This window comes from Hyperolius riggenbachi, chromosome 2 (genome assembly GCF_040937935.1).
Source record: "Hyperolius riggenbachi isolate aHypRig1 chromosome 2, aHypRig1.pri, whole genome shotgun sequence".
Taxonomy (NCBI): domain Eukaryota; kingdom Metazoa; phylum Chordata; class Amphibia; order Anura; family Hyperoliidae; genus Hyperolius; species Hyperolius riggenbachi.
The window spans coordinates 371,683,108-371,698,287 of NC_090647.1; the positions used below are offsets into that span (position 1 = coordinate 371,683,108).

The 15,180-nt window shown below is 43.2% G+C and overlaps 1 protein-coding gene across 2 annotated transcripts in view; it reads left to right on the plus strand.

The window, feature by feature from the left end:
* LOC137546828 (rho-related GTP-binding protein RhoC) overlaps window positions 1-15,180 on the plus strand; it is a 109,575-nt gene that overhangs the window by 59,289 nt on the left and 35,106 nt on the right. The window contains exon 1 of one of the 2 annotated variants that reach the window (XM_068269727.1): window positions 13,137-13,209. The exons of the other annotated variant lie outside the window; for it this stretch is intronic. Within the exon in view, the coding sequence (XP_068125828.1) occupies window positions 13,155-13,209 (55 nt within the window). The 5' untranslated portion in view covers window positions 13,137-13,154. Of the gene's footprint in view, window positions 1-13,136; window positions 13,210-15,180 lie in introns of those variants that run through there. 2 annotated transcript variants of the gene reach the window in all.

Genomic DNA, 15,180 nt, shown 5'->3' on the forward strand with positions numbered 1-15,180 from the left:
AGCTCAGCAGTCCGTGGAAAGGAGGCCTTAGATCTGTGTATATCGTCAGTCACCCCGCCCCCTCCTCCCCCCCCCCCCCCCCCCTCTGGCAATTGAGGTATGCTTTTGTAGGGAGTTTAATGCATCATAAATGTTAGTGTAATGTTTGAAAAAAAAAAAAAAAAAACTTAATCGGAATTAACATTCACTGAAACCAGAAATCTAAACAGTCGGTAGTTTGTTAGTGACATAGCTGTAGATTAATTGGTCCTGGTGCAATATGGAAACATCCCCTCCCTTTAACCCAGCACTCACCTGTTAGGTGGAATTGTGTTAATGGGTACCAGTATGCGAGCAATTCTTCAGAGGTCCTCATACATTGTAACTGCTTTCTTATTTAAGCTAACAATAGTTGATCTCCTGTTCTCAGGGAGCTCCAGCTTCCCTGTGTTCTCCATGTGGTGGTTTAACAGGATCTTTACTAAATATAGCTCGATTAAAATTACTAAAAATTGAAAGGCTGATTAGTTCAGCCTACACACTTGAGATAAGTCTTTGGAAAAGAAAAGATCACAAGGATGACCAATTTTACCCCCTTCCATGCAGTATGAGAGCATACTCTACAGTCTATTCTATTGAGCAGAACTCCCCATCAGATAAAAATCTTTGCAAGATGCTGCACACCTGCAAAAGATAAGTATCTGCAATGGATCAGTTCCTGCAAAAATGCATTCATAGTCTATCTGCAGATATCATACACGCCTTGTTTAACGGACATTCATCTGCAGATCAAATCCAACAGGATGGATCTTCAGATCTGCAGATTGGTATGGTGTGTATGAAATCTGCAGATATCCTAGACTGTGAAGATCCTTTGCAGATTCTGATCCTTTGCAGATTCTGATCCTTTGCAGATTCTGATCCTTTGCAGATTCTGATCCTTTGCAGATTCTGATCCTTTGCAGATTCTGATCCTTTGCAGATTCTGATCCTTTGCAGATTCTGATCCTTTGCAGATTCTGATCCTTTGCAGATTCTGATCCTTTGCAGATTCTGATCCTTTGCAGGTGTACAGCATCTTGCAAAGATTTTTATCTGATGGGGAGTTCAGTTTAATAGAGTAGACTGCGGAGAGTATATGCTCATACTACATGGAAGGGGGTAAAATTGGTCTGTGAGCTTTCCTTTTCCAAATATTTTTATCTCACATGTGTACTTGGCTTTAGATCGGCCTAAAGTGAGCATTCCATTGATTTCCCAGAATGCTCAGGGGCAAAAGGCTGCATGACATTATAGCCTAGGCTAATCCTGGGAGGGTGGGGTTACCTACAAATACTCAGCAGTATATAGTTAGAAGTTAGTTTTAACGAGGAAATTCAGCCTAAACAAACATACTGTCATTAAGTTACATTAGTTATGTTGATTAAACAGTAGAGTAGATTTTTAGTCTGGAGGTTCACTTTAAGTCCTTTTTAAACTGGCCTTAAAAAAAAAAAGAAAAAAAAAAAGCTGAGCTGCAGTTACTGACCAAAACCGTTGAGAATGGAAGCAGGTTTATTAAAAGGACCACAGGCTTCCTCCGCACTGCCCGCTTCTCCCCCCCCCCCCCCCTCTAGTAACCAGGCTTTTTTTTTTTTTTTTTACAAAATAGGCCACTGCAGCTTTAAGGGCTCGCTGCAGGGCTGTATAACTTGGCACACAAGTGATTCACATTCCCTTTTATGCCCACCAGCAGAGCTTTCTGTAGGGCTCTGATCCCTGCTGGCATGTTTTTTTTTTTTTGTTTTTTTTTTTTGGTTTATTTTGTGTTTTTGTGCACGTGTCAGTATTATTACAGTGGCAGAGGGGAGCAGCGGCTTGGTCAGTGTCCATCTGCCCCAGAAGTCAGGAGAAGCAGGCATTGTACATATCCCATGAAATGACTGGCAGTGTACAAATAAAAAAAAAAGAGGCAGATAGGAACATCGGCTTGGACACAGCGACCTTGCCTTAAAGACTTTTGTTTTAGAATACAAGTAAAATCCAGCCTGCTGAAGCCCCGTTCACACTGCACGCGTTTCCAGCTGCGTTTTGGAAACGCGTGCAGGTGGCCGACACGCACGACATCAGACATTGCATAGAGTGCAATGTCTGATGTTCACACTGCATGCGTTCCGGACCTGTGCGGTCCGGGAACGCATGCTGCACGCATTTTTTGTAAAAATACGCGGCTGTCCCATTCACTTTTCAGTGATGGGATCAGCCACGCAACGCACACAAACGCGGATGGCGTGCGTTCGTACGCGTGACCGTCCGCGTTTGTGATGTGAACGGGGCCTGAAGCTTGTATTTGTGGAGATTTTCAAACCATAAGCACACAGTAGACTGCAAACAAACGAGCAGTAGCTAGCTAAGCTCTCTACTCTAACATCCACTCAGGGCTGGTGCACACCAGAGCGGTTCGTGAGCGTTTTTTAAAAATGCTTGGGGATAGAAAACAGCTTGGCTAATGTATTTCAATGGGCTGGTGCACACCAGCATTTTTTAGATTTGAGTTTCTGCCTCAATGTTAAAGTATGGGAAAGTGGAAGACCGCTCTGAAAAACACTAGATCAGAGCGGTTTTCCAAGCGTTTTTTGTACAGAAGCTGTTCAGCCTGTGCCTGTGAGTATCAGACACCTGCACACTCAGAAAAGTTGTGCAAAATGATTATGACTTCATTTGGGAGTGTTTAAGATCATATGACAGGAAGTAAGTTCATAGGCACAATTTCCTATGCTGTATTTAAACTCCATTGACTTGTTATTGAATCTATCCTTGAGGGCCTACTTAGGTGTCTATGAACAATGGAGAGGAAGCAGATAACAAGACTAAATTCATTTTTTTTTCTTCAAATTTTTTTTTTTTTTTTTTTTTTTTTTTTTTTTTTTTGCATTATACTTTCTTTGCATTTGTTTCTTACATATACAGTACTTTGTACAAGATATCACTTGTATAAACATTAACCTGTTTTATTATTGTCACACTGAAGTATGCACCTTTGTGCATTATAAACCTTGAAGGTCGATGGAATTTCCTACTCTGGAGACAGTCTTTTATTGTTCTCCAACACCAGTTTTTATTTGAGCTGTGCAGGCCATTTTACAAGCTGTGTATAGAAAACTGATAACCAAACCTAAACAATACTTAAAGTACACCTAAAGCAAGAGGTTGCTATACTTTTTTTCTTTTTAGCAATACCAGTTGCTTAAAGGGATACTGTAGGGGGGTCGGGGGAAAATGAGTTGAAATTACCCGGGGCTTGTAATGGTCCCCCGCACACATCCTGTGCCCACGCAGCCACTCACCGATGCTCCGGCCCCGCCTCCGGTTTACTCCTGGAATTTCAGACTTTAAAGTCTGAAAACCACTGCGCCTGCGTTGCCGTGTCCTCGTTCCCGCTGATGTCACCAGGAGTGTATAGTACAAGCCCAGTATGGTCTGTGCCTGCGCAGTGCGCTCCTGGTGACATCCGCAGGAGCGAGGATATGGCAAGGCAGGCGCAGTGGTTTTCTGACTTTAAAGTCTGAAATTGCAGAAGTGAACCGGAGGCGGGGCCGGAGCATTGGTAAGTGGCTGCGCGGGCACAGGATGTCTGCGGGGGACCATTACAAGCCCTGGGTAAGTTCATCTCATTTTCCCCTGACCCCCCCTACAGTATTCCTTTAACAGTCCTGCTGATCTCTTGGCTCCAATTGCCACTGTGTTGGCATTCATCTTGCAAGTCAGGAACGCCTGATCTGCATGCTTGCTCAGGGTCTATATGTATTAAAGGCAGAGGATCAGCAGGAAAGCCAAACACTTTGAAAAATTAAAAGGTGATACATTTCAGCTTCAATATCCTTCTCAGTTCACTAGTGTCGCATCAGTTTTTTTTTTTTTTCAACTAATTGTGATGAATAAACTTGCCTTGAGACTGAGATGGTACACACTGTATTATTTATACTTACCTGAGTTTTTCTTCAGCCTCATGAGGTGTGTGTGTGTGGGTTCCCTCACAGTCCTCCCCAGCCGCTATGTTCTTCCGTGGTAGCGGCCGGTATTTGTCGTTTGGAGCTAGTCGTCCTCTCCTGCACATGCCCGGCTGAGTTCTGCGCCTGCGGGAGCACGATCGGGGTGCGCACGTGGCCAGGCCTCACATGCGCAGAAGAGGTTGAAGACTGACAGAAATACCGGTGGCTATCACGGGAGAACAAAGTGGCTGGAGAGGACTGCGAGGGAGCGCCACACCCCTCAGGAGGAAGCCCCAGGTAAATATAAATAATGCCGTGTGTAAAATCTCTGGTACACGAAGTCCTCCAGTGTTCTCTAATTCAATAAGTTTGGTTGGACTTAAAACACAAGTATGCTCCTTTTTCTAATATTTTCTAATACCACTTGAGAATAGTCTCTACTGGGAACAAACCTATTGGTTTCCCCATATCAAAACGTCTTACTTAAGGGCAGACACACACTGAAGAGCGCTTTTCATTCAAAACCACGCTCCCATTGACTTCCATTAAAATTGTGGCAAAATTGCCGCAATCATGATTTTTTTTTTTGGGGGGGGGGGGGGGGAATCTTGATTGTGTTAATTTTGCCGTAGATTTTATGCCAATCAAAAGGAGCATGTTTTTTAAAACAAAAACTGATCAAAAAGGGCTCTGCAGTATGAAAGGTGTGTGTGTGTGTCTTCTCTGGTGTGCATTACATTAGCAGCAGCCAGTGTGAACCCCCTTCCCCACCCCATATAGCATGGTGGACAGGGGGTTAGTCTCAGGTTGGGGCAGCTGCTAATTTATCCCCTTGTGTAACATACCTGATCTGGCCTATTTGTAGTTCGCCACGAGACAGCATAGGCTTAGGGCAGCATATGCAGACACACTGCAGCTGGCAGACTCCTCTCTGTAGCTGCCCGCATGTCTGCCAATGCTAATGAGACCTGTTCTCCACAAAGATCCCCTTGCTCACTGCACTGCAAATGCAGACCAGCAGATGATCAGTGGTGCTGGTGGCTGACTGTGACGAGAGGGAGTGGTGCCCACTGACCGTGGCATGTACTTTAAATATAGGGAGTGAACAGTGATGTCACTTTCTGTATACAGCGTGGTCACCGCTCGCTCTTGCCACTGTAAGCCACCAGCACCGCTGATGTGCTGGTCTGGATAAGCAGTGCAGCGAGGGGATTTTTGCATAAAACGTAGAATGTTTTGCATGCGCTCTGGGACCTGCTCATGGGGGGCCGTGTGCAGTGGATTCTGTACAGAATTGGGAGGGATAACTGCTTTATTCAGAAATGGATTCCTACTGCACACAGCACATCAATTTTTAATAGATTCCAGGGTGCAATGCTATTGGCTGCTGTTCTTCCACTGCTCCTGCCATGCCCCCAATCAACCTAGATTTTCCGATTAGATTTTTGCCTAAAATCGATGGAAAACAATTTATCAAAACTTAATTGATTGGACATTTTGGGGGATAAATTCCAATCGATTAGTTTCGCTTAATTCAATTCGACTTGTTTGCTTGGGTGATATAGTAGGGCTGACACTGTACAAACACGTTGTTAGTGTGTGCCGCCTATAGTAGACAAGACAACATTTATATTGCGCTTTTCTCCTGGCGTACTCAAGCCTTTGTCCACACTAAGCTGATGCCCATAATAGTGCCGCCCACAGATACTTCTGGGTCTGTGTATAGTTACAAACTTCGGTTAGCTTATAGGATGAGTTTTAAATGATACTGGTCAAAATTCTTGTAATATTAAAAAATAATTGCCAGGTTGTCATGGTGATCTCTCAGCTTCTGGATCCACGCATACTTACAGCTCTGGATTAGCATTATAGATGTGGAGAGGCTGACAGAGTGGCATGCAGGTAAAGTCATGTGACAGGCAAGGTGAGTGAGAACAGTGCTCTCAGTCAAATCAATATGTTGTGCTGGTGGAGGGGGCTTCTGGGACCACTGTGCACGCCCCAGAGTCTCGGCAGAGGCGATTGTTTATCGGCCTCCTCTGCTGAGTAGTTTTTTTTTTTGTTTTTTTTTTAGTAATCAATCTAGCATGTGTGCGAGGCTTTAGTCCTGTACAGGAAACACATTTTGGGTTAGGGCTTGATGCGACGTTAAAGTCGCACCGCAAATTACAACGCAACGCCCCCAAAAAGTCGCAAGGCAACTTAATGCCCTGTTACCGTCGCATACAGTAGAGCATAGAGGGAATGAAAAGTATGCTTCCAAGTCATTACTGAGCATGTGCAAACAGTCCAACGCAGCTAATGTGCACTGTGAATGTCACACAGACTTAATATTGCTGTGTGACTTTTTGGGGGTATTGGATTGTAATTTGCGGTTTAACGTCTCATCAAACCGCAACATCCTGTGAAAGAGGCCTTAAACAATGCAATATTTACTTCAGTGTAAGCAATATTAGTTGCCTTGCAGTCCTGCTGATCCTGTCTCTTAAGACTTTCAGCCATATACCCTGAGCAAGCATACAGATCAGGTGTTTCTGACTGAATTCAGACTGGATTAGCAGCATGCTTGTGGTGTGTGATTCAGATACTGCTCCAGCCAAAGAGGTCAGCAGGATGCTGGGTAACTGGTATTGTTTTAACCCCTTCATGCAAAACGGACGTTTTAAAACTGTTTTGCAGGAGACTCGATCATAATACACATGCATGCGCCACAGGGAGTCGCACACGTGCTTTTGCGTAGCCTCTCTCTGCTGCCTATGGATGGTTGGGGGAAGTGGTTAAAGGAAAATAAATATGGCAGCCTCCATAGCCCTCTGTTACACTATCCAACAATGGTGCCGATCGTCCTGTGATCAACAGCAGAAAATTCCTATCCTGATCATATGTTGCCTGTGGGTCAAACGTGGGCCCATCGTAGCAGGGTGGGGAAACCACTATTTTTGCCCGATTTAGATGTTTAAATGTGAAATGGGGCAACTATATGCTATATTGTATGGGCTGTTTCACTACCACACAGAAAAACCAGGGATCAACAAATATGAGTTTTTGCAGCTGACTCCATTAGCTATGAAATGTGTTAACTGTTTAGTGACTTTATAGCTCCAACTTCATCCACTCTGGTGGAGCTAATTTGCATGTTATAGTGAGCAATCTTCACCAGAACATTACAACTCTTCGGAAGTCATAATTCCTTTCATTTCTACGATGTTCTGTGATTCCTCACCAAGCAGTGAGGCAATTATTGGTCATGCAGAGGCAAGAGACATTTTAATATATGTTCAGTTTCAAGGGACTGACCTGGTTTTACATTCTCCCTAAAGCTATCCCAAAATAGTGAATTACATTTACATATTTAAATACTTTCTGCACTGCCAGCAGTATATCTATACCCTGCAGGACTTTGTCTGAAGTCCCAGGGACATAGATATTAGTCAATTGCCGCGATCGGCGCTGTGTATGCTCCCGTGCGCCGTTCTCATCATGATCCGTTAGTATACAGATTAGTGAACACTGATCTAATGCACAATACCAATCAATGAGATCAATGAGACCTTCATTGAAAACTGAAAAAAACACCCTTATTTCCAAATATGTTGCCATACATTGTGATAGGGGCATAATTTAAATAGACTCTGAAGTCTCGTAAAAATCATGTTTTTAATTAAAAAATGTGTTAAACATATTTGCCCTACCTAAACTGCCGCATCCCCGCCGCTGTACACAAACTAAATCTCCCCCCCCCCAAAAAAAAAACTCCCCAGGGGGGCAATCCGGGCAGCACTTCCGTGAGAGGCAGAGCTATGAGCTGTCAGCCCGGATCGCCGCCTCTTCCCCACCTCTGTCTTCCTTCACTGAGAGGGGCGGGGGAAAGGCGGAGATCCATCGCTGATAGACGGGCATGGAGGCAGAGCTGCGGCTCATAGCTCTGCCTCCAGCAGCAGCAAAATCCACGACCAAGAAACTCATGGATTTTGCTTGGGAGAGGGAGGGGGGAGTTGGGGGGGATTTAGATAGATTTCAGCGGCGGTTTAGGTAGGGAAAAGATGTTAAACACATTTTTAAATTAAAAACATGATTTTTAGGAGACTTCAGTGTCTCTTTAATCTGTGTAATAACCGGGACAAATTGGCATATAAAATACATGGTATTTAATTGGGTAGAACATTATTATTTTAAAACTATAATGGCTGAAAACTGAGAAAATGATTGGTTTCCCCCCTATTTTTCCTGCTAAAATGCATTTAGAATAAAATAATTCTTAGGCTTTCTTTGGGTGGTACATTATGCTAATTGGTGGCGAAAAAAAAAATATAGATCATTTTGTTGTGATAAAGTTTATTGATGAATGAAAGGCAGAACTGCTGAAAAGTGAAAATTGCTCTGGTCCTAAAGGGGGAAAAAAGACTTTAACTAGTTAAAGGGACCCTTAACAGAAAGGTAATGCAGACTTGCCTGGGGCTTCCTCTAGACCAGTGATGGCTAACCTTGGCACTCCAGCTGTGACAAAACTACAAATCTCATGCCTCTGTCTACCCGAGTTATGCTTAAAGCTATCAGAGTATTGCAATGCCTCATGGGACTTGTAGTTCTACCACAGCTGGAGTGCCAAGGTTAGCTATCACTGCTCTAGACCCAGGCATGGGCAAACTCAGCCCTCCAGCTGTTATGGAACTACAAGTCCCACAATGCATTTGCCTTTGAGTCATGACTGTTGCTGTCAGACTTCTGCAATGCATTGTGGGACTTTACAGTTCCTTAACAGCTGGAGGGGCGAGTTTGCCCATGCCTGATCTAGACTGTAGAAATATTAAGTTAAAGAAATTTAAAAACCTATGCCAGGTTTTTTTTTTTCTTTTTTCACATTCGGCATAGCATGTGAAACGTGCCACTAAAGTAAATGGGATCTTGGAAACAAAGGCAAAAAAAGAAAGCACAATTTATAGAAACCATTGCCAGTTTCCTTAGAAATCCTCCTAGAATTTGCTAGAGGATGAATGGGTCATACAGCCTTCTGCTTAATCTTTATCAGACCTGCCATCAGTGTAAACAAAAGCCAAATTTCCATAGCAACCTTTAGACAAGTTCCACTGGAGCGTAGCAGGACTAGGTCTCCGTAGCCTGCACCACTCCTACACCAAACTGGTCAGTTTCTGCATCCCATAACAATGATGACATGCAACTTGCGTGTCACTATACTGTTATTTCAAAACCTCATTCTTTTCTTTTTTCTTAATGTAGAAGGGGTCAGTCTTCTGAACTTTTCATGTAGAAGGATGAATGTAATGATTAAAAATGCCTTCTTTTTAGCAGTGTTAAAGGTTCCTGTGGTATGTATGGTGATTTGATTGCAGCATTGACTTTACATAAATTACCTAGAACCTAAAATTACATAGAACACTTTACATTGATTACATCAACCAGGTAAGCAGTTTGTGTATTGAGGTTAGGTAGTTGTCTAGAGCCAGTCAGGGCCTCTGGAACTTTGTTTTTTAGTCTCATCCTCTTATGTATTACAGATCTGTAGTAATTTGTGACAACAGGATCTGGATAGGATGGCTATATGGGCACATAAATGGCAGATGAAATTCAATGTTGAAAAATGTAAAGTCATGCATTTTGGTGTTACCAATGGTCTAGCACCATACTAAATAAATGGGATCCAGTTGGGGACATCAATCTTGGAGAAGGACTTAGGAGTACTCATCGACAACAAGTTAAATAATCGTACTCGATGCCAAGCCGCTGCAGCTAAAGCTAACAATTTTGGGATGCATTAAAAGTTAAACACTTGAGATGCTAGCATATTATTGCCCCTGTTTAACGCTCTAGTAAGGCCACATCTGGAATATGGAATTCAGTTCTGGGCACCACATTACAGGAAAGATATTCTAGTTTTAGAGCAGGTGCCGAGACGAGCAACAAGATTGATACGTGGGATGGAGGGTCTTGCTCTAAATAAACTGGGTTTTAGTCTAGAGAAAAGACACCTTAGGCCCCATACACACATCAGACCATAGTCTTTTGAAAATGAAAGATCACAGACCAATCTTACCACCCTTCATGTAGTATGAGAGCCATACTCTACACAGTCTTTTCTATGGAGCTGAACTCCACATCAGAAAAAAATCTTTGCAAGATGCTGCACACACAGATGCTGTACAGACACAAAAGATCAGTATCTGCAAAAGATCTGTTCCTGCCAAAAATCCATTCCTGCAAATTGCAATGATAGTCTATGAGATCTGCAGATCATCATACACACATGATTTAACTGACAATCCTCTGCAGATCAGATCCACCAGGATGGATTTTCAGATCTGCAGATGATTGCTTGATCTGCAGATGAATGTCAGTTAAATCATGTGTGTATGATGATCTGCAGATCTCATAGACTATCATTGCAATTTGCAGGAATGGATTTTTGGCAGGAACAGATCTTTTGCAGATACTGATCTTTTGTGTCTGTACAGCATCTGTGTGTGCAGCATCTTGCAAAGATTTTTTTCTGATGTGAAGTTCAGCTCCATAGAAAAGACTGTGTAGAGTATGGCTCTCATACTACATGAAGGGTGGTAAGATTGGTCTGTGATCTTTCATTTTCCAAAGACTATAGTCTGTGTGTATGAGCCTTTAGAGGGGATCTTCTTAACATGTATAAATACATCAGAGGGCAATACAAAAGCTTGGCGAATGAGCTTTTTGTCCCTAGGCCTTATCAAAATACTAGAGGACGTGACCTGCGCATGGAGGAGAAACCATTTTAGCCATTTATTTAGGAAAGGGTTCTTTACAGTAAGAGTGATTAAGCTGTGGAATGCATTGCCACAGGAAGTAGTTATGGCAAATTCTATACCGGCATTTAAAGAGGGCATAGATGCGTTCCTTGCGTTGAAAGACATACATGGCTACAATTACTAGGTAATGCCCAATGATGTTGACCCAGGGATTTTATCTGATTGCCAGCTGGAGTCGGGAAGGAATTTTTTTCCCTTTTGGGGCTAATTGGACCATGCCTTGTAAGGGTTTTTCACCTTCCTCTGGATCAACAGGGATATGTGAGGGAGCAGGCTGGTGTTGTACTTTGTCTGGTTGAACTCTATAGACGTATGTCTTTTTTTTCAACCCAAATAACTATGTAACAGCTGAAATTTGTAGCATACATTTTAAAGTACCACTATACCGAAAAGAGTAAGCAGTAAAACATTTGACAGAACAGACAGGTTTTGGACTAGTCCATCTCTTTACGGGGATTCTTATGGATTTCTTAGTTTCCAAAAGCATTTCCTGAATGGCAGTTGCTAAGTCTACCTGGCAAAATGGTAAGATACCATCCAGCCTCCCTACTGACTTAGGGCCATTTCCACTAGTCGCGTTGCGATGCAATCATCACACTGCATTCAAACTGTAGCCAATGTTAGTCAATGGAGTAGTTCCCATTGATGCAATTTACCTTCGCGATGTGATGCGGGTAAAATTATGGATAGCATGCTACAGATCTGCAGCACTCATCAGATTCCGATAGCGGTAGTATTGAGCCGCGTTGCTTGAGGACCGGAACTACCTGTAGGTGTTTGCGATGCGATGATCACATCACGCCAGGGCGTGGCTAGTGGAAATCTCTGTACTACATTTTGAAAATCATACTAGATTAGCTGCATGCTTGTTTCGGATGTGATTCAGACACTACTGCAGCTAAATAAAGCAGCAGGGTTGCTAGGCAACTGGTACTGCTTCAAAGAAAATAAATATGGCAGCCTCCATATTCCTCTCACTTCAGTTTGTTAAAGCGGACCTAAACTCTTGCACAGGAGAACAGACCAATCCACCCTGTGCCCATCCTTCATGTGTTTATAGAGAACAGCCTGTCTAATTTTTCCTTTCCAGTAAGGGCCCGTTTCCACTATCGCTGTTTCCGCCGCGATTCCGCAGAGTTTCCTCGCACATGAATTGCACGGGGAAACTCTGTCATAGGGGGTTACGGCGCCGCGGCCGAATCGCTTGCGGGAGCGATTCGGCCAGTACCGCCCACAGAATTCACGACGGAGGCTGCGAATCCTATAGCCGTGCATGGCACGGCTCATGGGATTCGCCTGCGATCCCGCCCACCCGCTCAGTTCCGGCGTGCATCTGCGAGACGCACGCCGCACTAGTGGAAACGAGCCCTAAGTAATGAGCTAGTGTAATTTGAGCTCCGAGCTGTCTCTGCTAATATGTAAACTCTGGAGATTAACTCTTTCTGTGCTCGCAGCAAACCAGAAAGTAACTACACAGCACCATCTCTGAAGGAGCGCTATAAGCTGTAACAAGTATAGGTTATAATGCAGTTGCTTATCTTTTAAGAGGAAGTACTAAGTTAAGGACCACTTTAGCTGCTTGCTTTTTTCAATGCAGTGGTCCTTTTTGAAGAGGAGCTGTGCTGAAAATGAGGTGATAAATACAATTGCTTATATTTTACATAAGCAATATTTTACAATACTCCTCTCCCTGCTTACATTTTGAACGTTGAACACTAAAGATGTCATCACCTGTGATAGAGTTTAGAGTTACAGATTGCCCAGGAAGCTCAGGGTGAAACCGAACTCCTAGCAGTGTGCAAAGGGCTAAAAAGGACCAACTAAAAGCCCTCTTTCTAAAATTCTATGCAAAACAGAAATGTCTTCATAAAACAGAAGGTATTTGTGGTGATTCAGGTTGGAGTGAGCATATGAGGTGTACCACTATGCATCACTGCTGAATATGATCCCTTTGTTGTCCCTGAAAGCCAGAAACCCTTCCCTCTAGAAATGCTGGAATGCAATGAGGTGTTGGCTTGTTAATATTTCGGAGCCACAATAATCCAACATGCATCTAGCAAACAATTATTAAGTAGATATCCATTTACTATCTTCCACCACTCGTTTCTATATCTAATTTAAAGCAGTATATGGCAACCATTAGATAACTAGCTTTCCTGAATAATTTAAATTACAAAAAGGAAATTAAAAAAGAACCGTTCAAAAAAATAAATTGTATACCGGTAAGCCTTGGGAGGAAAGGATATGTGTGGTGGGTAGGTGGCAACTCTGTCATATGGTAGTTTGTAGATCAGATTCCTGTAAACTGCTGTTTGTTCTTATATTTGTTACTTAGCAACAGCTTGTGGGAGAGAAGCACACACCTTGTGGCTGCTCTGATGACATTTTAGGTTTTACACTCTATATATAAATGGAAAAGCACCTGGAATGCATGGCTATGTGCTATAGTCTAGCACTGACAACCAGTAAGTGTTCCTGAGAAGGCAATTAGTGACGCTTACTGGTGACATGTTAAGGAGCAGTCACTATACAGACATGCTGTTTGAAAGTTAGTGAACAGGGCCTTAGGCTGCATTTCCACTTGTGCGGTGCGAATCGCCGCGGTAAAAATTCGCATGCAGATACGAAATTCGCATGCGGTTCTATGCGAATTTTCATGCGTATTTTCATGCGAACTCGCATAGATGACGATGTATGCGAATTTAACCATGGCAGTGCTGGTGTGCTTTTCCATTGTTTCTATGCGAATTCGCATGAAAATTCGCATAAAAATTTGCATATCCAAACCTCATGCGAATTTCCTATTAAATGCATTGTATGCGATTCGCATAGCAGTATGCGGTATGCGAATTCTGATGGCTCTGCCATGCGAATTTTTTCTGCACAGAAAAACGCAAAGGAATCATGACAAGTGGAAACAGTCCCATTCACTTGTATTGCTATGCGAATTTGCATGCGAAAAACGCATGCGAATTCGCCATAGTGGAAATGGGCCCTCATACATAGAATATAGCAGGTTGCTGAGCAGTAGCCAAAGTGCTCTGCTCCAGCAGGGTGGAATCAGATGTATAAATGTATCCTATGTTAAAGGACAACTGTAGTGAGAGGGATATGGAGGCTGCCATAGTTATTTCCTTTTAAACAATACCAGTTGTCTGGCAGCCCTTTTGGTCTATTTAGCTGCAGTGGTTTCTGAATGACACCAGAAACAAGCATGCAGCTAATCTTGTCAGATCTGACAATGTCAAACATCTTATCTGCTGCATGCCTGTTCAGGGGCAGTGGCTAAAAGTATTAGAGGCAGAGGATCAGCAGGACAGCCAGGCAACTGGTATTTAGAAGGAAATAAATGTCAGCCTCCACATACCTCTCACTACAGTTGTCCTTTAAGCTTAGGATTTGTTTACACAAATCGAGCAGGAGCGGAAAGCAAGTTCCCGACTGGCAAGATTTTTCTGGAGCACGCATAGGCTGTGGATGCTCATGGAACCTGTTCCCACTAGGCTTTTTGTCCCCCCCCTACGATCTGGATCAACTCTTCTTTCTTCTGTATCTTTGGTCCTTTTTGTGTCCTCTATGTGGACTGACCACTGCTGGGCTCACAGACAAGTTCTGGAATTTGAGTCCTGGCAAGAACCATAGGACTATCATTGGTTTTCAGAGCACCAATGGGAATACTCCATAGCACTAGGGAGGATTTTCATTGGTTCAGTGGTGGATCAATGAAAATTCCCCCTGTTTCTAGGTAGGATTTCAATTGATCTATCCAATTATGGCCTTATTCTGCCAGGGCTCTGAGCTTTACTGGTGCTTGTCCCCAAGCCCTGTGACTGTGTTAGCGTGTAGAGAACTCAAATGGCGGGGGCAGCGGTGAGCCATATGCACAACAGTGAGTAGTGTGGATCCACTCAGTAGACACTTATGGGGCACAGCGTTTCCATTCAGGATAGACTGAACGCACCATTGTGCATCTGGCATAAAGTGTGAACCTAGCCTAAGTAGTTAGGACAAACAGAAAGCATCCTATTGCAGGGATAACAATGGCCCATGTCAGTGACATTTGGGGACACTTGTACTGATGCAAGATTTTCACCCAAGGCTATAACAAGTGATCATCTTTGTCATCTGTAGATGGCTTATGATACTGGGTGCCGAAACTCGGCAACTCTTACTGCTTGGATGCTTTTGTATCCAAGCCCATGGAGCATGTATTATAAACGCATGGCTTTCTGGCACATAAAACAATTGGCAGTAGAGCTTGAGAAGTTAATAAGTGAACGTTCTATTTCCATGGGAAAGCCCTTTTTAAATCAATGTGCAGAGGGCAAGTGTAAGCAGAAAATGATGACGCTCGCCACATAGTTTGGAACGTGAGCCAATTGTATTTATCAGGGTTGTGGTGTCGGTACAAAAATAATCAGACTCCAACTCGGAAT